A 27,571-nucleotide genomic window follows, 5' to 3' on the forward strand; every position below is an offset into this window, starting at 1 on the left:
ATTAAATGATTCATTTATTAAGTCAACAACTATTTATTTTTTATTGCCTAATATGTGCCAGATACTGTTCTAGGTTTTGGGGATGACAACAGTGAATAAAAAAGACAAAGTTGCTGCTGTCATGGAGCTTACATTCTACTAAGAAGGTTATAAACAAATAAGTATAAATATATATTATAGGTATATAAATATCAATATATATGTGTATATGTGTGTATATATATGTGTATATATATATATATATTTTTTTTTTTTTTTTCCCATGAAGAAAAGTAAAGTAGGGTAAGGAGAATAGAGAGTGATGGTAGGTAATATTCTATGTAGGATGTTTAGCAAAGGCCTCTGATTAGGTGATCCTTTAGCAAAGACCTGAAAGAAATGAGGGATGAATGGAACCATAATATCTAGGGAAGAATGGTCCAAGTAGAGGAAATGGCAAGTATGAAGACCCTAAAGAAAGATGTATTTGGCATTCTCAGGCAAGGAACGAACCAGTTTGGCTAGAGCACATTGAATAAGGGTGAAATGATAGAAGAGAACAGTGTAGGCTATAATATGTTGGGCTTTGAGGGCCATAGCAAAGATTTTACTCAATGAAATGGAAAGTCATGGAGAGTTGTGAGCAGAGATTAGCACAATTCAACTTACAGTTTAAAAGGAGCGTTACAACTACTGTGTGGAGAATAAACTGTAATGGGACAAGGATAGAAGGAAGGAGACAAGTTAGGACACTATTCAATTTTCCAGGAAATAAATGATGGTTCCAATTATTGTAATAATTGTAGAGATGGTGAGTAATGATCAGATTCTAGAGACATTTTAATGGTAGTTTAGATATGGTTCTGACAAAACTAGAAGAATCAAAGATGTCACCAAGGTTTTGGATTAATAACTGAGTGAGTAGGGTTTCTATTTCCTGAGATGGGAATTGCAAGAGAATAAGACATCGTGCAGGTAGGTTAGGAGGGTGGGGAATCAAGAGTTTGATTTTGAGCATGTTAAGTTTGAATTGCCTGTTGCACATTCAAGTGCATATTTGATGATTTATAAGCTTGTAGATATACGCTGTTATCCACCAACTATTTGGATGACATATAAGTATAGAGGTGAAGGTAGGGGTTGAGGTTGGAGATATAAAATTAGGGAGTTTAGTGTATGGGTGGTATTAATGCCAGGGGACTAGATAAGGTTACATGGGGAGTGAGTAAATAATAATATTTTTCTATGCTTTTAGAAGAAAGAAAATTTCCTATGAAATTCTGAATAAATTCAAGTTTGTATATTTTACTTCACTAACTAGCTCATTAAGTATTAAAACTTCAGTATAGTAGTTAAGGACATGGACTCTAAAGCCTGGCTACCTACGTTTGAATCCTGGCTCTTCAGTTTCTAGCTTTGCGATTTAGGCCAAGATATGTAAACCTCTTTTTCCTCATCTGTAATAAAGGATAATAATGATGGCTCCCTTTAGGTTGTTGTGAAGATTAATTAGAATAGTGCCATGGCACATAGTTAAGCACTCAAAAAGGATTAGCCAGGGCTTCTCTGGTGGCGCAGTGGTTGGGGGTCCGCCTGCCGATGCACGGACACGGGTTCGTGCCCTGGTCCGGGAAGATCCCACGTGCCGCGGAGCGGCTGGGCCCGTGAGCCATGGCCGCTGGGCCGGCGCGTCCGGAGCCTGTGCTCCGCGGCGGGAGGGGCCACAGCAGTGAGAGGCCCGCATACCGCAAAAAAACAACAACAACAACAACAAAAAGGATTAGCCAATATCATCATTAAATTTCACCAACTTTTGATACATGATGTAACATTACTAACTTGATTTAATGTTCCACCAAAGCAGGCTATATCTTGGAAGCAGGAAAAAGTTTCTCACCTTGTAATCTTCATTTCTGGACACATGAAATTGAGAATTGTTGATATTTATAAGCCTTTCCCACTTTTTAATCAGTGTTTCAGCATCATATTCTTAGTTAATTATCTTCCTGTTTAGGTCACAGTGCTGTTGATATCACCAAGGTGGCTAGAAGACACCGCATGTCTCCTTTTCCTCTAACATCTATGGACAAAGCCTTTATCACAGTCCTGGAGATGACTCCGGTGCTTGGGACAGAAATCATCAACTACCGAGGTACTGTTATATTTGCCCATTGCCTTTTATTTTCATTTTTTTCCAAATAAGATTCATCTAACACTAATACACAGTTTTCCTGAAAGAGAAATGTTATTAATCATTACTGCAATTATCATCATCTTGCTTTTTGCTTCTTATTTCTACTCAACTCTAAGATCAATCTTAATGGTATACAGAGTAAAATACCCATAAAGCTTCCTTTACATAAAGAAAAAAAAAAAAGGAAAAAGTCAACAGTGTTTCTCCTGTTCATCAAAATACCAGTACTCTAAAGAAAGGGCTGTCAGCCCTGATTGAGAAAAACAGTTGACTGTGAGTCTGCCTTATGTCCTTTCTGACAGAAATGGGAGATAACTAATGTGTCTCGTAATTATTTTCATTTGTGGAAATCATGTTTTTAAATGTAAAATGTAAATACTACGTTAATTTATCTATGGATCACTGAGCAACCAGTCTGATCTCAGTTTTTCTGCTTCATATATCTTCTCATTTTCTGCTCTTAGTTTAGTAGTACATTGAGACCAGCTTGTGGAAAGATAATGGAAGGGTAGTTTTCCCCAGTGTTTTCAGTTTTTAATCAACTACTTCCCTTTCTAAAAATTCAGTTCAGGTGCAATCTGAATAAATTGTAGTTTCTTAATTGTTTTTGTTATACAGATAAAAACAATACAAAAGGATTGCTTTTACAAATAAAGGACTTTATTCACAGATCATAAAATATTCAAATTTCAATGAACATTAGAGAGCATCTATACAGACACCATAATTTTTCTACAAGAAAACTCAAACTCAGAACAGCAGAAAAGGAATAGGATTAAGGCTCAAGACTTAACATTCTTGGGAATTCCTTTGCAGTCCAGTGTTAGGGCTTGGCGTTTTCATGGCGGTGGCCCGGCTTCAATCCCTGCTCCGGGAGCTAATATCCCGCAAGATGCGTGGCACGGCCAAAAAAGAAAAAAAAACAAGACTTAACATTCTTATTTTTACTACATAATAGTGCTCTTCTTCCAGTGTTAAAATATAAAAAACAATAGTAGATAAAGTAACAAATTATGTGAAAATTAAAAGGCCTAAAATTAGTGAAATATTAAATGCCAAATTCTAGCTATTTGATCCCTGACCCGACTTAGACAAAAATTATTTTTACATAACTTACACCTATCCTACATCTTTGACTTATATTCTTTTAGATATGTTATCATTAGGTTTAAACCTTTTCTTTTGTTTTTGTTTTATTCCTCATTAAAGGAAATAAAGATAATAAAACTGACTAGAGTGGGGAGTTAGGAATTAACTATATAATTTCAGAAATCAATTTTAATGAAATAGGTTTCTTTCTATTATTAAGTACAGATATTTAGATATTTTTATGTCAAGCAACACTAAGACATCTTCAGAAAATATGAATGTAAAATTAAGTTGAAAAAATTTACATGTTATAAAAATAAGTTAACCATCCCTGGCCTCTTGTAATATCAGGGTAGTTTCTCTTAACATCAGTCCTTAGAAAAATCTCACTGTGATGCCAAGTCACATTTAGACAGAAATTCCAGTCCTTTTAAGGAAAAAACAGAACTGGAAATGGCCATTTCTATTTCTCCTCTAGAAAAAAATAATACTGTCAGATGGATTCTCTTTTCCTTTCATGTGCTTGTTTCCCCTTCATTTGTTCATCAAATCAGTTGTCACTCATAAGTAAGCAAACTCTTCATGGATGGTTAACTTCTTGTCAAGTGTTTCCATGCATGATGATGAAAAATAATAGTTAGGTTTGCATTCAACCTTTGAGTTGGATCAAACTCGATTTGTAATGCAAAAGAGCATTATAATTAAACCTCCTAGGCACTTTAATTAGTTGTTTAGAAAACAACACCATATATAGAAACATAATTCAATTTGTTTAACAATTATCTATTAAAAATCTAAATTCCAGGTACTATGTTAAGTCCAGATAATGCAAAGATGAATAAAATAAAACCCCACCCCATGCATCTCACTGTGTAGTGCAGGAGAGGGACAGATAAACAATGTGGTACATTTTCTCCTTTACTGGCTCTTTTGTAAGCTTTCCTTCCTTTGTCAATTCCTTGAATATTAACTTCCTTTAGAGTGTTTGTCTCTGACCCTTTTCAGATCTTACACATTCACTTCAGATAACCTCATACATGCCAATTGTTTCAAGTACCAACTATTAAGTGATTTCTAAATCTGTATCTTTGCCCAGACCTTGCCTGAGCTCCAAACTCTTACAACAAATGTATACCTGCTGTGAGTAAATTTAACATGACCAATATTAAACTTATTTTCTTTACTTCTACAATACTCATTTCTTCTACGTCCTGTTGAATCTGTCCCTTGTTTGCCATCCCCACTGCTATGATTTTAATTTAGGTCTTTATTATTAACTTTCTGGATTATTGTAAAGGCTTCCCTCCCCCAATTAGCATCTTTACATCCATTTTCCAATTGCATACCAAAGTTATCTGTTCAAAATTTGATATTAACATTCCTGCATACAACTCTTCAGTAGTATTCCTCATAACCTCCAGATAAAATTCAAACTCCTTGATATGTCATATAAGGCCCTTTATAATTGGCCACTATGTATTCTTTTTTTTCTGACTTTATTGAGGCATAATTAATAAATTAAAATTATGTATATTTAGGGTATACAACATGATGATTTAATATATCTATACATTGTGAAATAATTACCATAATCAAGCTAATTAATACATCTATCACTTTATAGTTACTCTGTGTATGTGTATGTATGGTGAAAATACTTAAGATTTACTCTTTTAGCAAATTTCAAGTATACAATACAGCATTGTTAACTACAGTCACCATGCTGTACTTTAGATACCCAGAATTTATTCATCTTATAAATGAAAGTTTGTACCCTTTGAGCAACATCTCCCCATTTTGCCAGTACATGTTTTTTAAGATTAAGCTTAAGAAGCTCTCCTCCATGAAGTCATTTCTGGTGTCCACTTCTCCCTTTCCCTAGCTGGGTTAAGTATCCTTCCTCCATGTCCCCATAGCACTTTGTTCATTCGTTTTGTAATAACAATGACTGACATATTTGATTACTCTCTCTCATAAGTGCCCTAATAAACAACACGGGTGTAAAAAGCTGAGTGATCTAAATGTGAATCACTATAAATTGAGTTTTGAGTCAAATGTGGCCTGTAATTCTCTTACTCAAGATAAGCAATTTCTCCCCAGAAAAAAGATTAGAAACTCATTCTCACTATACTTTAAATGTTATCTTTTCCGAGGATGTTTGCATTTTAATGAGCAAACCTTCATAGTTCATTTTGATTTCAACTAGATGCACCTCTAACTATTGAATTTCATAGGGGTGAGGAGGACTGAAAGGCCTTCACAGTTCTCTGAAATCCCAAATATTTTGCCTCTGCAAATACTCTGACACCTACAATTATAGAAGCCTGTAGAGGAAAGCCCATGTTTCCTAAGAGAGATCCAGAACCACTGAAATCTATGAGGCAGTTTGCTACTGTAGGATCTCTAAAATTACTTTTTATATGTCTGTGAAGTTTCAACAATAATCCAGAAAACTAAGAATAAATCATGTATACAGAAGTGCTGGTAGTGATGCTCTCAAGGTCATACATATAGGGTAACTCTGTGAAGGAATGTTACCATATAATATATTAAATACTTACAATATTACAATAAGAAGGTAACTTGGAGATCAGGTAGTCTCTCTTACTTTAAAGACAAAGGAATTTAGGACCAAAGAGGTATAATAATGTTCTTAGAGTTAGACAAATTGTTATGATTAAAAACAACTAGAACCTAGGATTCTTGACTCCTAGTCTACTGTTCATTCCATTATAGCAAAGCACGTCTCAAATCAGTATGAAAATTATTCTTCTGAAGTAAGTGCCTAGATGTGTAAAGTGTATAGTTTGTTTGTTTTAACCTATTTTGACTACAGGTGAATTTTCTGTTGTCTCTGGTCTGCCCTTTAGCATATCTACTATTTTCAGCTCCTATCTGCAAGCAAGGCCTTTAAGGAGCAAGTGCTCCACTGATTATAAATACCTTACTTTGGTTTCTTGGGAGAGGAATACCAATAGAAGATAACATTCGCAAGACTACCATTTATGATTCATCTTTGCTTATAAAATGCGTGACATGAACACATTACAAATTCACACTTGGTACAGTACTAGCTACTGAAAGGCAGATTAAAATATTCTAGAATTCCCTGTAATCCCCAATATTGTTCAGTTAACAATGGAAAAACTATAATCTTTGAATAGAAAGGATTCTGCTTTCTTAGGAGCATTATTTTATAAGCGCTAGGCTTTTTTTTAAGATTTCATGACCAAAGACTTTAGCATCGCTGACCTCAGTTCTTTGTATTTCCACAAAAGACTTAAGCAATTCTAGACAAGGAAGCTTTAAGTTTACTGAACTCAGTTTAAAGCAGTGAAGTATCCTTTTTAGAATATTAACCACAACAGAGGTAGTTCTCCCTGTCTCTGACCTAAAGCAAGATATATTTATAATATATTTTAAAAGAAAAAAATATATATGAAAATATATAATGATATGCATAGAAGGAGGTATGAAAGAGGAAGATTAGTCAACCTGGTTGTGACATAGGAATAATTCAGCCCGCATTATAGGTCTGATTCTTCTGTGAGTTAATTTTACTCAATTGTGTAACTATAAAAAGAACTCCCCCACACAAGGGGGCTTTATGAGTGCCTAAACAGTCATAATATCTAGTTGAGAAGTTACTGCTGCCTGGCTCCTTTTCTAAAACCATGTGCCCAAAGTTTATTCAACACTAATACTTGGGCTCCACCTATGGGCAAAGAGAAGAGATGGTTTAACATCTATCTAAGTATTTATATGTATGCAAGAGAAACTGCCCCATGTGATAAAGTAATTTGCAGCACTACTATATACTCTTTAAGTTCCAAAGTCGATCATTGAATGAAATGTAATATTGACTGCTTGGAAGAGCTATCCATTGTCTAATCCTTGAATCCTACTGAGATATATGGATATAGTTGCTGCTGTAGCAGAGGGGTGTACCTGACGTTTATTCCTTCAGTTCTCAAGTATTTGCTGCCAGCTGGGAGTCCTTAGCATTTTCTAATCAATTGCGTTTTTCTCTTCAAATCCTTTCCCTTGCCTTACTCAGGCTTTTAGAAAAAAACTTGAAGTAATGCATGTTTTTCTCTTTGAAGAGACGTAAGTTCTGCTGGTAGGTTAACTTGATACCAACTCCAAAAGCAGAACTAATCCAGTAGGGATCTAATTTACCTTAAAGATAGAAATCCCTATATTTAGCATGAGTACAAAATAAAAATCTGGGCAATTTTCTATTACTAGATTTATATTGATAACCTTAAGCATGAAGCTGTTCTTTCTTTCCAAATGAAATGTTTTATTTTTCTTTCCAAGATATTTTAAAGATCTATAAAGACCAGATGGTATATGTGTGCTTCAAATATGACTTTTCTTGACTCTTCTATATATAGCTATATGTTAAAATGAGAGAAATATTCTTTTTAAAAAAATCTCTTATTCTTGCCCTTTAAAAAATAAGTTTACTGAAATACAATTCATATACAGTATAATTCACCCACATAAATTATACCGTTCAGAAGTTTTTAGTATATTCACAGATATGTACAGCCATCACCACAGTCAGTTTTAGAATATATTCACCTCAAAAAGAATCCCCATCCCCTTTAGCTATCAGCCTCCTCCTGTCCCCGCAGCCCACCATTCAGCCTTAAGCAACCATTAGCCTACTTTTTATCTCTATGGATTTACCTATTCTGGACATTTCACATAATGGGATCATATAATATGTGGTCTTTTGTTACTGGCTTTTTCTACCTAGAATAATATTTTCAAAGTTCATCCATGTTGTAGCATGTATCAGTATCTCATTCCTTTTTAAAATATTACTGTAGTAAAAAAAACATATAAAATAAAGTTTATCATCTTAGCCATTACAGTTCAGTGGCATTAAGTACATTCACATTGTTGTGAAACATATCTCCAAAAGTTTTTCATACTGGATACCTGAAACTCTTTACCCATTAAACAACAACTCCCTTTTTCCTCCTCATCCCAGCCCCTGGTAACCACCACTCTACTTATTATTTCTAATAATTTGACTATTTTAGATATGTTATATAAGTGCAGTCATACAGTATTTGTCTTTTTGTGGCTAGCTTATATCACTTAGTATAATGTCCTCAAGGTCTGTTCATGTTGTGCCATGTGACAGTATTTAGATATATACACCACATTTGTTAATCCATTCATCTGTTGATGGACATTTGGGATGCTTCCAACTGTTGACTATTAGGAATAGCCATACTATATGAACATGGGTGTACAAATATCTCTTCAAGACCCTGCTTTCAATTCTTTGGGATATATACTCAGAAGTGAGATTGATGGATCATATGGTAGGTCTATTTTTAATTTTCTGAGGAAACTTCTTCTGTTTTCCATGCTGGTTGCACTATTCTACAATCCTACCAACATTACATAAGGATTCCAATTTTTCTACATTCTCATCAACACTTTTTATTTTCTGATTTTTTGATAGTAGCCAAATTATGGATGTGGGGTGATATCTCATTGTGATTTTGATTTGCATTTTCCTGATAATTAGTGATGTTGAGCATCTTTTCATAAGTTTATTAGCTATTCATACATCTTTAGAGAAATGTCTATTCAAGTCCTTTCCCATTTTTAAAAATTTTTTAATTTTAGTTAATTTGTAATGTTCTGTTAGTTTCAAGTGCACAGCGAAGTGATTCAGATATATATATATGTGTGTGTATATATATATATATATATATTCAGATATGTGTATATTCTTTTTCAGATTCTTTTCCATTATAGGTAATTAAAAGATATTGAGTATAGCTCCCTTTGCTATATAGTAGGTCCTTGTTGTTTACCTGTTTTATGTGTAGGAGTGTGTATACGTTAATTCCAAACTCCTTATTTATCTCTCCCCCCACCTGCTATCCCCTTTGGTAACCATAACTTTGTTTTCTATGTGAGTCTATTTTAGTTTTGTAAATAAGTTTATTTGTATCATTTTTTTTAGAGTCCACATATAAGTGATATTTGTCTTTCTCTGAATGACTTACTTCACTTAATGTGATAATCTCTAGGTCCATCCATGTTGCTGCGAATGGCATCATTTCATTCTTTTTTTTTTTTTTTTTTTTTTTGTGGTACGCGGGCCTCTCACTGTTGTGGCCTCTCCCGTTGCAGAGCACAGGCTCTGGACGTGCAGGCTCAGCGGCCATGGCTCACGGGCCCAGCTGCTCCGCGGCATGTGGGATCTTCCCGGACCGGGGCACGAACCCATGTCCCCTGCATCGGCAGGCGGACTCTCAACTACTGCGCCACCAGAGAAGCCCCATTTCATTCTTTTTTAAGGCTGAGGAATATTCCATTGTGTATATACACCACTTCTTTATCCACTCATCTGTTGATGGACGTTTAGGTTTCTTCCATGTCTTGGCTATTATAAATAGTGCTTCTATGGATATTGGGGTGCATGTATCTTTTTGAATCAGAGTTTTCTCTGGATATATGCCCAGGAATGGGATTGCAGGATCATATGGTAACTCTTATTTTTAGTTTTTTAAGGAACCTCCATACTGTTCTCCACAGTGGCTGCACCAATTTACATTCCAACCAACAGTGTAATTGGGTTCCTTTTTCTCCACACCCTCTCCAGCATTTATTATTTGTAGACTTTTTAATGATGGCCATTCTGACTGGTATGAGATGATGCGTCATTTTAGTTTTGATTTGCATTTCTCTAATAGTTAGTGATATTGAGAATCTTTTCATGTGCCCGTTGACCATCTGTATGTCTTTTGTAAAGCAATGTCTGTTTAGGTCTTCTTCCTATTTTTTGATCAAGTTGTTCAGTTTTTTTTTTTTTTTTTTATTAAGCTGTATGAGCTGTTTGTATATTTTGGAAATTAATCCCTTGTCAGTAGCATCATTTGCAAATATTTTCTCCCAGTCCATGGCTTGTCTTTTTGTTTTGTTTATGGTTTCCTTTGCTGTGCAAAAGCTTTTAAGTTTAATTAGGTCCCATTTGTTTATTTTTCTTTTTATTTCCATCACTCTAGAAGACGGATCCAAAAAAATATTGTTGTGATTTGTGTCAAAGAATGTTCTGCCTGTGTTTTCCTCTAGGAGTTTTATAGTATCTGATCTTATATTTAGGTCTTTAATCCATTTTGAGTTTATTTTTGTATACAGTGTTAGAGAATGTTCTAATTCCATTCTGTTACAAGTGGTTTCCCAGCACCACTTATTAAAGAGACCATCTTTTCTCCATTGTATATTCTTACCTCCTTTGTGGTAGAGTAATAGACCATAAGTGTATGTGTTTATTTCTGGGCTTTCTATCCTGTTCCATTTATCTATAAGTCTGTTTTTTTGTGCCAGTACCATACTGTTTTGATTACTGTAGCTTTGTAGTATAGTCTGATGTCAGGGATCTTGATTCCTTCAGCTCCGTTCTTCTTTCTGAAGGTGGTTTTGGCTATTTGGGGTCTTTTGTGTTTCCATACAAATTTTTCAATTTTTTGTTCTAGTTATGTGAAAAATGCCATTGGTAATTTGATAGGGATTGCATTAAATCCATAGATTGCCTTGGGTAGTATGATAATTTTAACAATACTGATTCTTCCAATCCAAGAATACGATATATCTTTCCATCTGTTTGTGTCATCTTCAGTTTCTTTCATCAGCGTCTTATAGCTTTCAGAGTACAGTCTCTTGCCTCCTTAGGTAGGTTATTCCTAGGTATTTTATTCTTTTTGATGTGATGGCTTCCTTAATTTCTCTTTCTGATCTTTCATTGTTAAGTGTATAGACATGCAACAGATTTCTGTATATTAATTTTGTACCTAGCAACTATACTGAATTCATTGATGAGCTCTAGTAGTTTTCTGGTAGCATCTTTAGGATTTTCTATGTATAGCATCATGTCATCTGCAAACAATGACAGTTTTACTTATTTCCCAGTTTGGATTCCTTTTATCTCTTTTTTTTTCTCTGTTTGCTGTGACTAGGACTTCCAAAACTATGTTGAATAAAAGTGGCCAGAGTGGTCATCCTTGTCTTGTTCCTGATCTTAGAGGAAATGCTTTCAGCTTTTCACCACTGAGTGTGATGTTAGCTGTGGGTTTCTCATAGATGGCCTTTATTATGTTGAGGTATGTTCCCTCTGTGCCCACTTCTGGAGTTTTTATCATAAATGGATGGTGAATTTTATCAAAAGCTTTTTTCTGCATCTGTTGAGATAATCATATGGTTTTTATTCTTCACTTTGTTAATGTGGTATATCACATTGATTGATTTGCAGATATTGAAAAATCCTTGCATCCCTGGGATAAATCCCACTTGATCATGGTGTACGATCCTTTTAATGTATTGTTGGAGTCAGTTTGCTAGTATTTTCTTGAGGATTTCTGCATCTATGTGCATCAATGATATCGGCCTGTAATTTTCCTTTTTTGTGATATCTTTGTGTGGTTTTGGTATCAAGGTTATGGTGGCCTCATAGAATGAGTTCGGAAGTGTTCCTTCCTCTGCAATTTTTGGAATAGCTTCAGAAGGATGGGTGTTAACTCTTCTTTGGTCATCTTTACGATGATTACCATGAACACTTTCTCGGGTAGATTGACTCTCTCCACATCACTTAGTGCTTCTTCCAGGGTTTTATCTTGTTCCTTTGTCTGAAACATCTTCCTCTGTTGCTTCATTTTGTCTAAATTGCTATTTGTATTTTTATATATGTGGTAGATTGGTTACGTTTCTTGACCTTTGAGAAGTGGCCCTCTGTGGGAGATGTCCTATGTGTCCCAGCAGTGCACTCCCTTCTTGTCACCCAAGGGCCAGGGGCCAGCTGGTCTGTATCTGGCCTTTGTCCGTGGACTCGATATGCAGGCTGCAGGACTGTAGTTTTCTTGCCTCTGGTGTCTGTCCCCTGGTAGATGAGGATTGTCTAGAGGCTTGTGCAGGCTTCCTGGCAGGAAGAGTTGGTGCCTGCCCCCTGATGGGTGGAGCTGGGTCTTGGTCTTCTAGGGGGCAGAGCCATGCTTAGGGACGTGTCTAGAGGTGGCTGTGGGCTCAGGAAGTCTTTAGGCAGCCTGTCTGCTGATGGGTGCAGCTGTGTCCCTATCTAGTTTGTTGTTTGGCCTGAGGCATCCCAGCACTGGAGCCTACACGCTGTTGGTGGGGCCAGGTTTTGGTGGCAAAATGTCAGCCTCCAGGAGAGCTCACACAGATGAATCCTCCCCGATATGTCCTCCACCAGTGTCTCTGTCCCCAAGGTGGGCTATAGTCACCCCTTGCCTCCCCAGGATACCTTCCAAGACCAGCAGGTACGTCTGGCTCAGGTTCCTGTCAAATTACTGCTTTTGCCTTTAGTCCTGGTGTGTGTGAGATTTTGTGTGTGCCCTTTAAGAGTGAAGTCTCTCTAACACAACACTGTAAAGCAATTATACTCCAATAAAGATGTATTAAAAAAAAAAGAGTGAAGTCTCTATTTCTCCCAATCCTGTGGAGCTCCTGCAATCAAGCCCCACTGGCCTTCAAAGCCAAGTGCTCTGGGGGCTCCTATTCCTGGTGCCTTTCCCATTTTTAATTGGGTTATTAGATCTGTTTGTTTTTGAGTTGTAGGATTTCTTTATGTATTCAGGAGATTAACCCCTTATCAGATATATGATTTGCAGATATTTCTCCCATTTTGAAGTTTGCCTTTTCACTCTGTTGATAGTATCCTTTGATGCACAAGAGTTTTTAAGTTTGATGTTGTCCCCTGTGTCTAGTTTTGCTTTAGTTGCCTGTGCTTTTGTTGTCATATTCAAGAAATCATTGCCAAATCCAATGTCATGAAACCTTTCCTCAGTGTTTTCTTCTAAGAGTTTTATAGTCGTTGGTTTTACATTTAGGTCTTTAATCTTTTTTGAGTTAAGTTTTGTATATGGTGGAAGATAAAAGAGTCCAGCTTCATTCTTTCAAATGTGGCTATCCAGTTTTCCCAACATCATTTTTTGAAAAGGTTATCTTTTCCCTGTTGAGTGGTCTTGATATCCTTGTCAAAGGTCATTTGACCATATACATGAGTGTTTATTTCTGTGCTCTCTATTCTATTCCGTTTGTATTAGACAGAGTTCTCCAGAGAAACAGAACCAACAGAATATATATAGGAAGAGATTTATTATGAGGAATTGACTCACATGATTATGGAGGCTGAGAAGTCCCATGATTTGCCATCTGCAAGCTGGCGACCCAGGAAAGCTGGTGTTATAATTCCAGTCCAAGTCCAAAAGGCTGCAAACCAAGGGAGTTGATATAAAGCCCATCCAAGGGCAAGAGAAGACCAACGTCCCAGGTCAAACAGGCAGGCAGAAAGCAAAAGGGACAATTTTTTTCCTCCACCTTTTTGTTCTATTCAGATGCCCAGTGGATAGAATGATGCCACCCACAATGGGGAGGGCAATATACTTTATTGATTCCACCAATTCAAATACTAATCTCATCTGGAAAAACTCTCACAGACACACCCAGAAATAATGTTTAATCTAGGTATCTCATGGCCAGTGAAGATGACACATAAAGTTAACTATCAAACCATTAGTCTATTTGTCTGTCTTTATGCTAGTGCCACTCTGTTTTTCTTACTGTAGCTTTGTAATATGTTATAAAATCAGGAAGTGTGAGTCTTACAACTTTGCTTTCTTTATAATCGTTTTGGCTGCTCGGGGTCTCTTGAGATTCCATATGAATTTTAGGATGAATTTTTCTATTTCTGCAAAAAATGCCATTTGCATTTTTATTGAGATTACATTGAATCCATAGGTGGTTTTAGATGGCATGGGCACTAAGAATATTATGTCTTTCAATCCATGAACAAAGGATGTCTTTCCATTTATTTGTATCTTCTTTATAATTTCTTTTCAGCAATGTTTTATAGTTCCCATTAATACCTCACTCCTTTTTATGGCCAAGTAATATTTCATTTTATGTATATACCATGTTTTATTTATCCATTCATCAATTGATGGACTGTTGGATTGTTTCCATCTTTTGACTGTTAATGAATACTGCTGCAATTAGTATTTGTGTACAGGTGTTTGCATGGACATATGTTTTCATTTCTCTTGGATTTGTCCTTGCCTTTTAAGAAGAACTGAATTTAAGTAATAGCAGAGACTCCTCTGGAAGCCTAGGCTGCTATAAGTCATTTTAAATATAACCTGTGTTTGTTGCTTTGATTAACCATAAATGAAAAATACAGTTCTCTTTCTTCAGAATCTTAAGAAACCAAACACACACTTTTCTCACACTCACCACCTTGAGAACTCTTACACACAATTTTGCAAATACTTGCTGATATATTACTAACTGAATATACAAGAGTAGTAATCAGAGGGGCAATAATCAAGGAGAACCTACTGTCTTAAATGGGGTCTTGAAATAGGTGATAGACATTTATTGATAACAAAAAGAAAGATGATAGTCCAGGTTTAGGAAAGTCATGACTGTAAGCATGGAGGTGAGCATCCATTACACACACAAAAAATGACTTGCTTAGAGGAGTCTAAGTGGGAAATAATGAGAGTAGAAGTTAGCAAGATGTCCTTCTCCATTTTATGTACTCTCTGGTTGAAGTTGGTTGTATTTGATTGATATGACCTTTTTCTCTATTTACCTGACATTTCTTTCCCTCCTTAGTTCTAATCATTAATGTACTCAATCATTGACTCAGTCATTCAACAAACATTTACTGGGTGCCTTTTAAGTATCAAGCACTGTGCTTGGTACTGGGGATACAATGATGGGTGAGATATGCTGTGACAACAAGGAATTCGCAACCTGATGGAGAAGTCAAGATAGTTTCACAAACAACCGTAATGTAATGTGGAAAGTGTACCATAACAGATGGATACAAATGTTTTAAGAATATGAAGACTAAGTACAATCCCTCCAAACTATTCTGTATCTTGTCACTAGGCAAGTTCATAAAACGTTCCATTATCTCTGAAGAGACTTAAACACTGCTGGGAGGTTAACTTGAAGTCATTACTCTGCTTAAAAATCCTACATTGGATTCCCATTTTCATAAGATTAAGTTTAAACTCCCTCGATCCTGCTTCTGTTGTCTAAAATGTCCCCTCCTTTCTCCTACTTGGTTCTTACTTCAAACTGTGAAACTCAGCATAGATACCTCATCTAGGAAGATTTTCTTGATGTTCCACAAATTGTTGGTTAGGTGTTTTTTTCTGTATGCTTCCGATATTGCCCTGATCATATATCTGTCACTGTCCATATCATACTATCTTGTAATCATATTTTTATTTTTCCATATCCCCCTCTCTCACATGCACTGTTACATGTGAATTCCTTGAGGAAATCAGCCAGGTCTTACTAATATTTTTGTCCCCAGTGTCTAGCATATAGTAGGTTCCCAGTGTTTGATGAATGGATAAATAAATTGGTCAATGAACTAACTTTTTCTGTTTAGAGACAGAAGGACAAAGACATGACATCTGAGCTGAAACGTAAATGTTGCCTAAGATTCACTAGGGGGAGAAAAGAAGAAGGAAAAAAGGTATTGCTGTCCAAGGCAACATTATTTGCAATGGCATAGAAATAAGAAAAAGCCCACCATGTTTAAGATGTGGCAAATCATTCTTTGTGTCAGAAACTGGACACTTGTCAAAAATAAAGTTCAATCTCAGTATAAACATTTTCAAATTACGCTAGGCAAGTCTTATGCTAGCACTACAGAATTCTTAAAATAGGATCTGTGTATTATTTTGTAGCCTAATGAAGCTTGGATAGATTGTAGCATTTAAATAACTCGCTTATAGGATGTAAAGAAAAGGGAACCTCCTCGTCCACTGTTGGTGGGAATGTAAATTGGTACAGCCTCTGTGGAAAATAGAATGGAAGTTTCTGAAAAAACTAAAAACAGAACTACCATATGACCCAGCAATTTCACTCCTGGGTATATATCCAAAAAAGCAAAAACACAAATTCGAAAAGATACATGCACCCCAGTGTTCATGACAGCATTATATATGATTGCCAAGATATGGAAGCAGCCTAACTGTCCATCAGGAGATGAACAGATAAAGAAGATGTTACACACACACACACACACAGACACACACACACACACACACACAGACACACACACACTGGACCACTACTCAGCCATAAAAAAAGAATGAAATTTTGCCATTTGCAGCAACATGAATAGACTTGGAGGGCATTATGCTAAGTGAAGTAAGTTAGGAAAGACAAATACTGTATGATATCACTTATATGCAGCATCTAAGAAATACAACAAATTAGTGAATATAATAAAAAAGAAGCAGACTCACAGATGTAGAGAACAAGCTAGAGGTTACCAGGGTGGGGAGGAAAGAAGGAAGGGGCAAGTTAGGGGTAGGGGAGTAAGAGGTACAAATTATTAGGTATAAAATAAGCTACAATCATATATTATACAACACGGAGAATATAGCCAATATTTTGTAATAACTATAAAGAGAGTATAACCTTTAAAAATTGCAAACCACTATATTGTACACCTGTAACTTATAGAACATTTAAAGCAACTATACTTCAATAAATAAATAAACTCACTTATTCTTGTCATATGTACATCTTCTCAATCCAGAGTTATTATTTGAGCCTCCTCAGATTTGAGGGCTATTTCTTAGTGTTTATGTGTATGGTAGGTTGGGGGTAGGGGGTCAATTATTATTGGAAACTTACGGAACAGAGTTTTTACTTTAGTTTCCAGAATCTAATTTTGTCAAATTATGATTGAGTAGACTCTATACCTTAGGAACCCTCCAGAGTGGAATTGCACAGTAAGATATATGAGTAACTCAGGCATTAAAGGGAGAAATCAAGTCAGCTGATACTCTTTTCTCTAAATTGGCTGTCAATGAGAACTTAGTTAACTTATGTTAAGCCACTACGATATCTACAACTGTCAGTATCAATAGTCTTTCATACTTAGCATACTAAGCATTCAACCTCTTTCTTTCTGGAATACAGGAATAAAAAGAGCCATCATGAGCATGTATCACTTCTCTTGGGCTACTGGCAAGGACTTAGGAAGGAAAAATAACATGTGCTAGCTGTTGATGCCATCAGTTCTTTGTAGTTTTTGTGATGGTGGTAACACATACATAAAATAAGATTTACCATTTTAATTGTGTTTAACCGTACAGTTCAGTGACATTAAATACATTTACATTATTCTGCAGCTATCATTACCATCCATCTCCAAAAGTTTTTCATCTCCCCACACTGAAACTCCATACTCATTAAAAAATAACTTCCTATTCCTCCCTCTCCCCAACCCATGGCAACCACCATTCTACTTTTTGATACTATGATTTTGATTTTGAATATTCTGATTACCTCATATAAGTGGAATCATACAATATTTCTCCTTTTGTGACTGGCTTATTTCACTTATTTTCACTTATTTTATAATGTCTTCAAGTTTCATCCATATTATGGCATATGTCAGAATTTCCTTCCTTTTTAAGGCTGAATAATATTCTTAAATGTACATACTACATTTTGTTTATCCATTCATCTGTCAGTAGACACTTGGGTTACTTCCACTTTTTGACTACTGTATTGTGAATAATGCTGCTATAAAAATAGTGCACAAATATCTGTTCAAGTCTCTGCTGTTAATTCTTTTGAATATACACCTAGAAGTGGAATTGCTGGATTATATGGTAATTCTATGTTTAATTTTTTGAGGAATCACCTTGTAGCTTTTTTAAACGTCAGAGAAACAGAGGAAGAGCTGTACATGGAGAGTATGTAGCTATTGCCATTGTAATAATGATTGATGCTCTAAGATCTAAATTTCAGTCCTACCTTAGCCACCTGTGAAATACATGACCTTGGATAAGTTACTTACCCTGTTTAAATTTCTCTTTTTTCATCTGTAAAATGAATATAATAATGCTTTACTAGATTTTTTAAGGATTAAATGAGATTATATATGTATATGATATTACTTAGTAACTTATAAAATGCTATATAAACATTTACTAGATTAACCGCACCAGCTGCCAGAAAAACTCAGCTCTGGTGCTATATTTGATTATTAACCACTGTTACTGAGCTATTCCAAATCCCAGAAAATTATTCTCTTAGGATCTGAACTGGCATAACACTTATATTTTCATTCGGCACACCTGACCAGAATAGTTTCAGATAAGGAGCTACCCCAGGTAGTTTATTGTGACCCTGGACAGATGTCATGGGGCTCAGTACCAGAGACTGCCTTATAGCTTCAGGTTCATTTGGGAGTTAACGTTGTATATGTGAATACAAACCAGACCCTCTGGTCCTACCACTTCCCTGGTCTTACAAAGTATGGTCCATAGCTACAGAATAGTTTCAACCTCCTGGGAGTACCTACAGCTAGAATCTGCTAAGAAGTTCTCCCTTCCAATTCAGGTGTCACTTGCCTTAAAAAGAAAGAGTCACTATCACTATCACTGTGGATCAGAGTACAAAATTTATAATCTGTCTGTCCTTACTTCTTTGTCCTGGAATCTAGAAACCAGAGGCTCTAGGTGGCTAAGAAGGACAAAGCTAAAAACAAAAAAGAAACAAACAAAAAAAGACTCATCCAGCTCTGGAAACAATGGAATTTTCTAAATCTATACAAACATCTTATGTAAATCAAGTTCTATATTACTTACAGTCTTTGGAGAGAAGCTTGATTTTTTTTCCTTCTCCTCTTCTTCCTTCTCTATCTCCTATTAATTATTCTGTTACTTCTTTAGAATAATAACAATAGTAATAATAATAATAAGGACAGATTCTGACTAGAGGATTTAAGGAATTGGTCATGACTCTTGAAACTTTTATTCTTTTTGGCACTAAATCAAACTTCTGAGCTGTAACCAAATGTGATTGTCATCCAGAGTGGATGAATAGTGGTTTGAATAGTCACTTCACACAATAGATCAATGGTGCTCTTCTTATAGTCACTAATTTTTTTTAGGTTAATAAAGCCAGAATTTTGGCTAAAGTTAAATAGAATAATAAGGAAGCTCCTTTCTTTTCTTTACTTTTCTCTTCTAAAGGAAAAAAAGCTCGAAAAATTACATGTGATCATTGTAGAAAACTTGGAAATTTTCAGAAAATTATAGCAAAGGGTATAAAATTATACATAATTCTAACATACTGCAGTAAACAAATACTTTATATTTTCATGTATGCCTTTCCCATCTTTTTCTATTGCTCTATATACATATATCTTAACATAGTTAGGATTATACATTGTATATACAGTTCTGCATGTTTTTAAAATGTATATCATAAGAATTTTCCTGTGTCAGTGAATATTTTTCATAAATATTACTTTAGCCTGTATAATATTTTATCATAAGGATACATCATTGTTTAAATTTATGTATTGTTAAACTTTTGATTTCTTTCCATTTCTCACTAATGTAAGCAACTCTGAAATAAACATGTACAGAAAGATTTATCCATTTTCTTAAGATAGATTTCTAGAAGTGAAATTACTGGGTCAATGTCTATGACTGTTTAAGAATTTACTTTTTAAAGAAAATCATCTTTGGATTGTTAAAGGATTAATGACACATCAACTTGAACACATCTTTGATGACTGTGTAGCTACTCATATTCAAATAATCCCTGGAAGCATTGCTATTAATTGACTGAATCTTAATCTTTCATTTCAGACACTAGGATGCATCTCTTCCTTCTGTCGCCTATTCCTTGGGATAGAAATCAGGAGATCTGACTGAGCCCTTATACAAGCCTTGTCAGACAAGTACCTATGTCCATCTTGTTTAGGACTACCTGTTTAACCCACTGCACTTAACATCCATATTTTCCTTCTTTTCTCTTACAGATGGAATGGGGCGAGTCCTTGCTCAAGATGTATATGCAAAAGACAACCTACCCCCGTTCCCAGCATCAGTAAAAGATGGCTATGCTGTCCGAGGTAAATATTTTGGTTTTCTTGAGTATCAACATACTCACATTGTAATTTGGTTTTTTTTTTCAGATTTTTGGCTAAGCCCAGGTACCTAATGACTATTACATCTATTTTCCCCTTGGCTGTCAAAATAATTTTATTCACAGATAACAATGTTAACCTACACCTATATATTTTCCAGCACAATCTTGATTAAAACTTTTCAGTGACAGTACTATAGTTACTTGAAAATTCTTACTTACAGATAAATATGTAGAGGTTGATAAAGACACTGTATCATGATTTATTCTTTCGGCCTCTACACATACCAGATGGCAGACAGTCTTGGTCTGGAAGTCGAAATGTTTTCTAGTTGAAAACATCTGTATGGTCCAAGAAAGAAGAGCAAACTCCCAACACAGGGATAAAGTGGGGAATTTTTTTTCTCCTGCTTTAAACTCAAACATCAATAAGGGCTTCATAGAAAGCAAGCATGAGGGAAACCTCTAATTCCCTAGAAGATTCCATATTTCAAGGCTCTGAAGCCCCAGATGGTACCAGCAGCTCATGCCTTTAGAGTTGCCTGGGATTGCATGAAGCTCAAAAGCAAATACTAAATAGCATTTGCCTGCCTAAAGTCCAATCTACGAAAGAACCCAAAATGAAAATGCAGCTGAATTGCTTAGAAACTATTATTGGTTATTAACTCAAGGCTGGTATCATTGAAGAAATGCCTAAAAACATTTCCCAGTTTATCAGAGCTGTTAAGAAGGCCAATTCCTTTTTGATGGTCATTTATGGAGTCCCTTACTTGATTTTTTGGTTTTGGATTTTTTTTTACTCTATCTAGCTATTAAAATAATTTCTTCTTTCTTGTAATTAAATACATTCATTGACCTCCTCCGTGTTCCATTGCCATATCTTAGCAGTATCTTTCTCTGTTGGAGACAGTAGAACAAATGGTTAAGATTATGGACTTTGAGTGATAAAAAAGTGAGTGATAACAAAGTAAGAGTGATCTGGGTTCTAGCACCAGTTCCATCTATGTAAGTTTGAGCAAATCACTTAAACTTTTTGAGGCCTGGTTTCCTCATCTATAAAATGGTGATAATTATAACAGTATTTATCCCAACAGGTTATTGTGAGAATTAAGTGAGACTGTAGAAGGCCTTAAAGTATATGGCAAACATACACACACCAAAAAAGCACTCAATCATTTTTTTAATGTATAATAATAGTACCTATTATTACTATTATTTTTTATTTTTTTATTATAATTATCACATTTTCTTAAACCATCTCTGAAAAAAGGATAACATTTATCTAAACTGTTATTCTCATAAAATGGTGGAGAGATTAATTCCTACTAGTGTATTCTTTCTCAGGAAACTGTCTTAAATGCACCTCATTCAGCTCTATCTCACAAATTAGAGTATTTCTGAAAATATAAATAACAAATCCCCAATGCCTCCTATGTTTTCTCTTCCAAATTCATTTATTCTATAGTGTTTATTATAATGAATATTATCCAGAAAGAAATTTATTTTAGTCTTCTGATAGCCTCACTGGCTCTTGTTTCTTATTCCCTCTAAAATGTAAATTCTGTTTGAACTTATAATTGGTAGCCATATTGGATTGCTATGAAATGATGAATTCTTACTTCCAGAGTAGAACAAACAACTACAGCAGATGAAACACCAAAAGGACAAGAAAGTCTATTTTTTATATTCTCAGTAATGTAAAGTAAGAGAAAGTGAGAAAATAAATTATATTAGGCAGAATTATTCTGAAACAGAAAGTTGTTCTGTGATTTTTAGATGAGATAGCAGCATCTCAATAAAAAGAAACTATTGCTCTTAGCTTTTCTAGTTAGCCCATGTGAGCCAGGAAAGAGCCTTTCTGCAACTGTAGATTCTATCAAAGAAATTTATATATAAAATTACCATTTAGTATATCATTTATTTTGTTTTAGAGTGGTGGTGTTTTTAGTTATTTCACACACATACGCAAGCACACACACACACACACAAACATTTAAAATGACATCTCACGGTATAAAATGTTCAACAGATAATCCACCATGCAACTAATTCACATTATTTCTTTCCTGTGAAACATTGCTAGTTCTCTAAGATGTGGAATGTATAACAGAGACATAACAGATAACCATCATGGATATGGTTAAATTTCAAAGTAGGAATGACTGGTTAATTATGATCAACATAATTAAGGCAGCAGAAGTCATCAGTGAACAAAAAGGCATGGTCTTAGTCTTTTCTGTGTTATAATACCAACCCCAGGCAGTGTTTTGGTAAAGAATATCCTTGAGGCTATTGTTGTGGCTCTCTACCTCTCTACTTTGTATACCTTCTTCTCTCCACCCCTTCTTCCTTTACTCCCACTCCTTTCTCCCCACTCCCTTTATTCTCCTTGTTTTTCTTCTCCTCTGCCTTTGCCTTAGGCCTTCCAGTAATAACCAGTGGCACCTGTGAGCATTGCTAACCCTCTAGGTGTAAAGAGGTTGCTAACTTGCTCTGGATCACTAAGCATTAGCCAGTATCCTTCAGAAACATGTGGGATAAAACTCCAAACCAGTTGGAGGATCACTTGCTTTAAGGTATGTGGGTTGAAAAATCAAGACAGTAACAAATAGCTAAAGAAATAGGAACAGCTTTTAAAAAATAAGAAAGAATAGAGTATAAAGAAGATAGGAATCAAGTGATGATGACATAAACTAATAAACCTAAAACTACATTCAGGAGGGAATGAATTTGAATGATGAAAGAAGAGAAAAGAAAATGAAAGTAGCATTTACCAGTTAGAAGCAATACAATAGTTTTATTCGTATTTTTGAGGAGTTATTTCTCCCTTCACACTGATTAAGCCAACCACCTTCTTGATGCATTCACACGCTCCTATAGAGATGTGGGTGCCCATTGTCTCACAATTGCTTCTTAGATGTTAATAAAGGTAAAAATATCTCAGAATACCAAATTCACTCTCTTGAAAATGTTCAATTTGAAAGGCTTATCACTTCAGAATTAGTTTTGGGATTATTTAAGAAAAGGGAAAATTATAAACAAGCCAGTAATTATTTTGAGAACCATGTGCAACAAACAATTCTGGAAAATTGTATTAAGAGAAATCCTTGCCATTTAGGTTAAGTAAATATTAAAGCTTTTTCTTTTATACATTCTGCTTAAATACATGCTTATGGAAAATACAGAAAATCAAAAAGAACATTTTAACCCATCATCTCACTGTCTAGCTACTATTAACATTTTGTTGTACTTCCTTCCAGTGTATTAAAATGCATACTAAAATTCGGTATAACCTTTTTGATTTTGAGCTATTTCTTATTCTGTCACAAAAGTAATGTTTTAGAGTTTCTGTTTTGTCCATTTAAATCCTGTTTGGCCATAGCTGGTTTTCCAACTCATTTGACAGCCAGTGGCCTTCCACTGTAGGATACTTTGTATGAAAAAGAAAGCCTTATGATATAGGAGTATTACTCATGTGAGCAGAGAGATAATTTTGAATAATTAATTTAACTTAATCCCCAAAAGCTTAAAATAATGTATTTAAGGAAATAATATATCTTTTCTCAATACTAACAATATATGGGCATTTTTCTCCTGGAAGATGATGGTAAAGAATACAGAATGCCTTCTCATTCATCTGTTCTACTCCTTGCTCCCTGCTTTCCAGGCAGCAGATTTAAAATTCCAAACAACTCACCTGATTTAATCCCTCAGTATAACTGCAGCAAGTATTAATCCTGTTGTGCTAGTCTTGTCACCTACCCTTGCCACCACTCCAAACTCATTCTACAATGTTAATTTTAGTATACACATAAATATCAATACTATTACCCTGTTGCCTATCATCCAGTCTTAGACAGTTTGGTTCTATAATTAGAGATAAACAGAATATTAGTCTTTCTGCCTTATCCCTCTATTGAAGAATAGAGGTGCCTAGGACCTCTGAAAGTTATGCTATCTATGGCCTCTGTTTATTCAGTCCTAACATGGAAACGATGAGGCTTTTGTTATTGAAAATAAGTGAATAGCTATAAAGGATTTCAAGAGATTTAAAGAGAGCTCCCACATGGCTGGAAAATGAAAATGAGGGATAATTCTAGGGCAAATGGCTTGAGGATTTTCTATACATTGCCACAATGAATAGTTATCTAATGGTATCAATTTTATATCAAATGATATAATCAGAAATCTTCAAATAAAGACTAAAAGTGTTTTCTGGACATTAAAAAGGTGGAAGTGGGAGCAGTTTCAGGGTCTAGCATGAAGCATTATACAGTGCATTTGCTGTTAGGATTTGGTTTATATTGCTTTTATCTCTTCCTTCAAATTAAATTCTACAGTTACAAAACAGAAAAGAAAACTTATTAATAGAAATGCCAGAATTAGTGGGGGGAAAGAGTCTAAGCCTTTACAGAAATCCTTGGAATCCATCCATCTTTTCTAATGGCGTACTGTGGCTTACTTAATTTCTTTCCAAGCTTTAGCTTCATCTGCCACTGTACCTCCACTTCTGCCCCCTCGCACCCAAGCTGGTAGAATTCATCTTGAAAATGGCAACTTTTCTTTTACCTGTCTCTTTAATAGATATTTTAAAATAAATATCAGTAAGCTAGGTAGATTGATCGTTACTTTTCTGTCTTTATAATAAATAGTTAGCCTTGGTGTTGATGTAAAATCAGGACTTCTGTTGTAGCTCACTGATTTTTTATTTCTTAAGTTTTCTCTTAGTCTGAATTTGTCTGTATTCCGTTCAATCTTACAGTGCTCTGCTCCTCAGAAGCGGTAGTCCATGAACCAGCTGCATAAGCATCAGCTTGTTAGAAATGTAGAACCTCAGGGCCTGTCCCAGACCTACTGAATCAGAATCTATATTTTAAGATCTCCAGGTGATTTCTATGCACATTAAGGGTTGAGAAGCACTGTTATAAGGGAAATGGTAAAAATGACTCCTCCGTTGGTACCAGGGACTTTCTATAATGTTGGTTGACTGAGCCTTCCTTATCTAGCATGTTTCCCAGGTGGAAATTTTCAGAGCAAAGTGGAGAACATAGTTAAAGTGAGATATATTCTCTCCCCAGTCAGTGTACCTTCCTTGGCAACAAAGCATCTTGCTTCTTAGAATCATTTAAAGGCTCTTTCAGTTGTTGGCCTCCCTGACACTCTATATCAACCTTGCCCCAGATTATCTCTAGCCACTCATTATATACTGACATTTGTTTGGAGCATTTGTGCAGAACACTGATATGAGCATTTTGAGTATATGTATATTTGCATGTGTGGGGAACAGGAGACAAGAGGAAGACTGAAGAGCAGAGGGTTTCAAAAAAGAAATAAAGGAAGTGATCCCTACCTACCACACATTTATAAAATTATTTAAGAAAATTTACAAAGCACAATACTAATGTGTATAAGACAGTTTACAAACTTCCCACCTAAGTATTATGGAAGTGCCAAATTGATTTCTTTGTTTTATCAAATATTTACTGAGCATCAGTGATGAACTAGGCACTATGCTAGACATAATCTAAGTTATATAGAATTAAGCAGAGCAGTCTTTCTGAACTTTCTAAAGATGGTGAATTTTGACTCGTATTTTGAAGAAAACAATATACATGAACCAGCAGAAAATGGAATGCATTCAAAATACAGCATTTTGCAGTGGAAAATATTATTTATTGTTCATTCATGCATGCATCTTTCTACAAAGATTCTTAGGAGCCACACTCATTCGTTTCTTGAACTTTCGAATACTTCATATATTGAACATTTATTGAATACCTATTATTCAGCAGGTACTAGGAATTTCCCTGAGACAAATAAGCAAATGGTTACAAATACATTAGGAAGCCATAATTAGAGTTATTTCAGGAATACACTGTGGAAACAAAAGAAGAAGTAGGTGACTCTTGAGGGAAAGGAAGTCAGATATGACTTCCTAGAGAAGGTGACACTTGAGCTGAGTCTTAAAAGCTAAGAAGTCTTTAACCAGAAGGCAGGGAGAAGACAAGGACACTCCAAGCAGTGAGAGTAGCATATATTATGGAGCTGAAATATGAGTCATCTTGGTATTCTCAGGTACTCCTGAGAGTAGCTAGACTATAGGATAGAGGGAGGACGTGAACCAGAGCCTTTACACATACTGTTTTCTTTAGGTGAATATCTATAGATGAAGCATTTTCATTTCCTCTCTGTCTCTCTCCCTCTCCCTCCATCTCTCCCTCTCTCCCCATCTCTCCCTCTTCCCCCCACCCTATCTCTCCTTCTCCTTTTCCCTCTCCCTCTCCCCCATCCCCACATATTTTTGCCTACTTAGCTCTTCCTCATCCTTCATATTCAAATCATAAATTCTTTTATCAGGGTGTCTTTCCCTGACCCTCCAGTGTAGTTCAGGTACTTTCAGTGTATGCTCTCATAAAACCGTGTTCCTTTCCTTTAGAATGGTTTTCTTAATTTGTATTTATATACAAATTTATATGTTTGTTAATGTGACTATTTGATTAATATCTATCTCCCTCACATCGGTGGCTTTAAGAGTTTTGTTTTCACCACACCCATAGAAAGACACACATTAATACATTAGACATCACAAACCAATGATATACACATACATATATAACATATACAATGCATATAAATATATATGCATGCATATATATAAACAAAAATAAGTTTCTTGACACAATTTTCACCTTTACCATGCGTGATGAGATATATTTTCTGTTCTTTTTCTTTACAAGATGATTTTACAGCCCACCTGTATTTGTGATCTAGAGTTTGAAAAACATTGCAACAGACTGACACTGCATTAGAATAGAAACAATATCTAGTTTTACTCTCTACTCTGTCCCAGCATCTAATATAACACTAAGAGCACAGAAGACCTCAGTAGAAATTTAGTGAATGAATGAAAGGAATAAAAAGCCTTAAAAGATATTATTTTTAAAGTATGGTTATTCCCATTTTTATCAACAAGCAAACTGAAGGTTAGAGAAAGTTTTAGTAATTTGCTGAAAGTCCTGAGGCTAATAATAGGCAGAACCAGGATTCAGATTCAGCTTTTACTCTAAAACCATGCTAATTTTCCCTTGAGCAAGAAGTAAAAAGAGAAAACATCTAGGTTGCTTATGGGAGGTGGAAAGCTGGTAATATCTCTAGCAGAGAAATAATCAAAACTAAGTTTATTCAGTTTTGAGATGCAGTTAGTACAGAACTCTGAAAGATAATTGACTTTTTAATTTTCTACAGTAAGAAAATTATGATTAAAATACTGCAAAAATAAGTGTGGGGGCAGATGAAACAAAATTGGTAAAATGTTGATAATTGTTGAAGCAGTGATTTCTA

General features: G+C 35.3%; 1 protein-coding gene across 16 annotated transcripts in view; it reads left to right on the top strand.

The window, feature by feature from the left end:
- The window catches only part of GPHN (gephyrin), a 621,731-nt gene that overhangs the window by 499,012 nt on the left and 95,148 nt on the right, over positions 1–27,571 (top strand). For all 16 annotated transcript variants that reach the window (XR_007475727.1, XM_049706378.1, XM_049706375.1 and 13 more), the window contains 2 exons: positions 1,994–2,131; positions 20,124–20,216. Coding sequence is in view for 15 of the 16 variants with exons in the window: in XM_049706378.1 (XP_049562335.1) it covers positions 1,994–2,131; positions 20,124–20,216 (231 nt within the window). In the remaining variant the exon portion in view is untranslated. The remainder of the gene's footprint in view (positions 1–1,993; positions 2,132–20,123; positions 20,217–27,571) is intronic.

This window comes from Orcinus orca, chromosome 2 (genome assembly GCF_937001465.1).
Source record: "Orcinus orca chromosome 2, mOrcOrc1.1, whole genome shotgun sequence".
NCBI classification, from domain to species: domain Eukaryota; kingdom Metazoa; phylum Chordata; class Mammalia; order Artiodactyla; family Delphinidae; genus Orcinus; species Orcinus orca.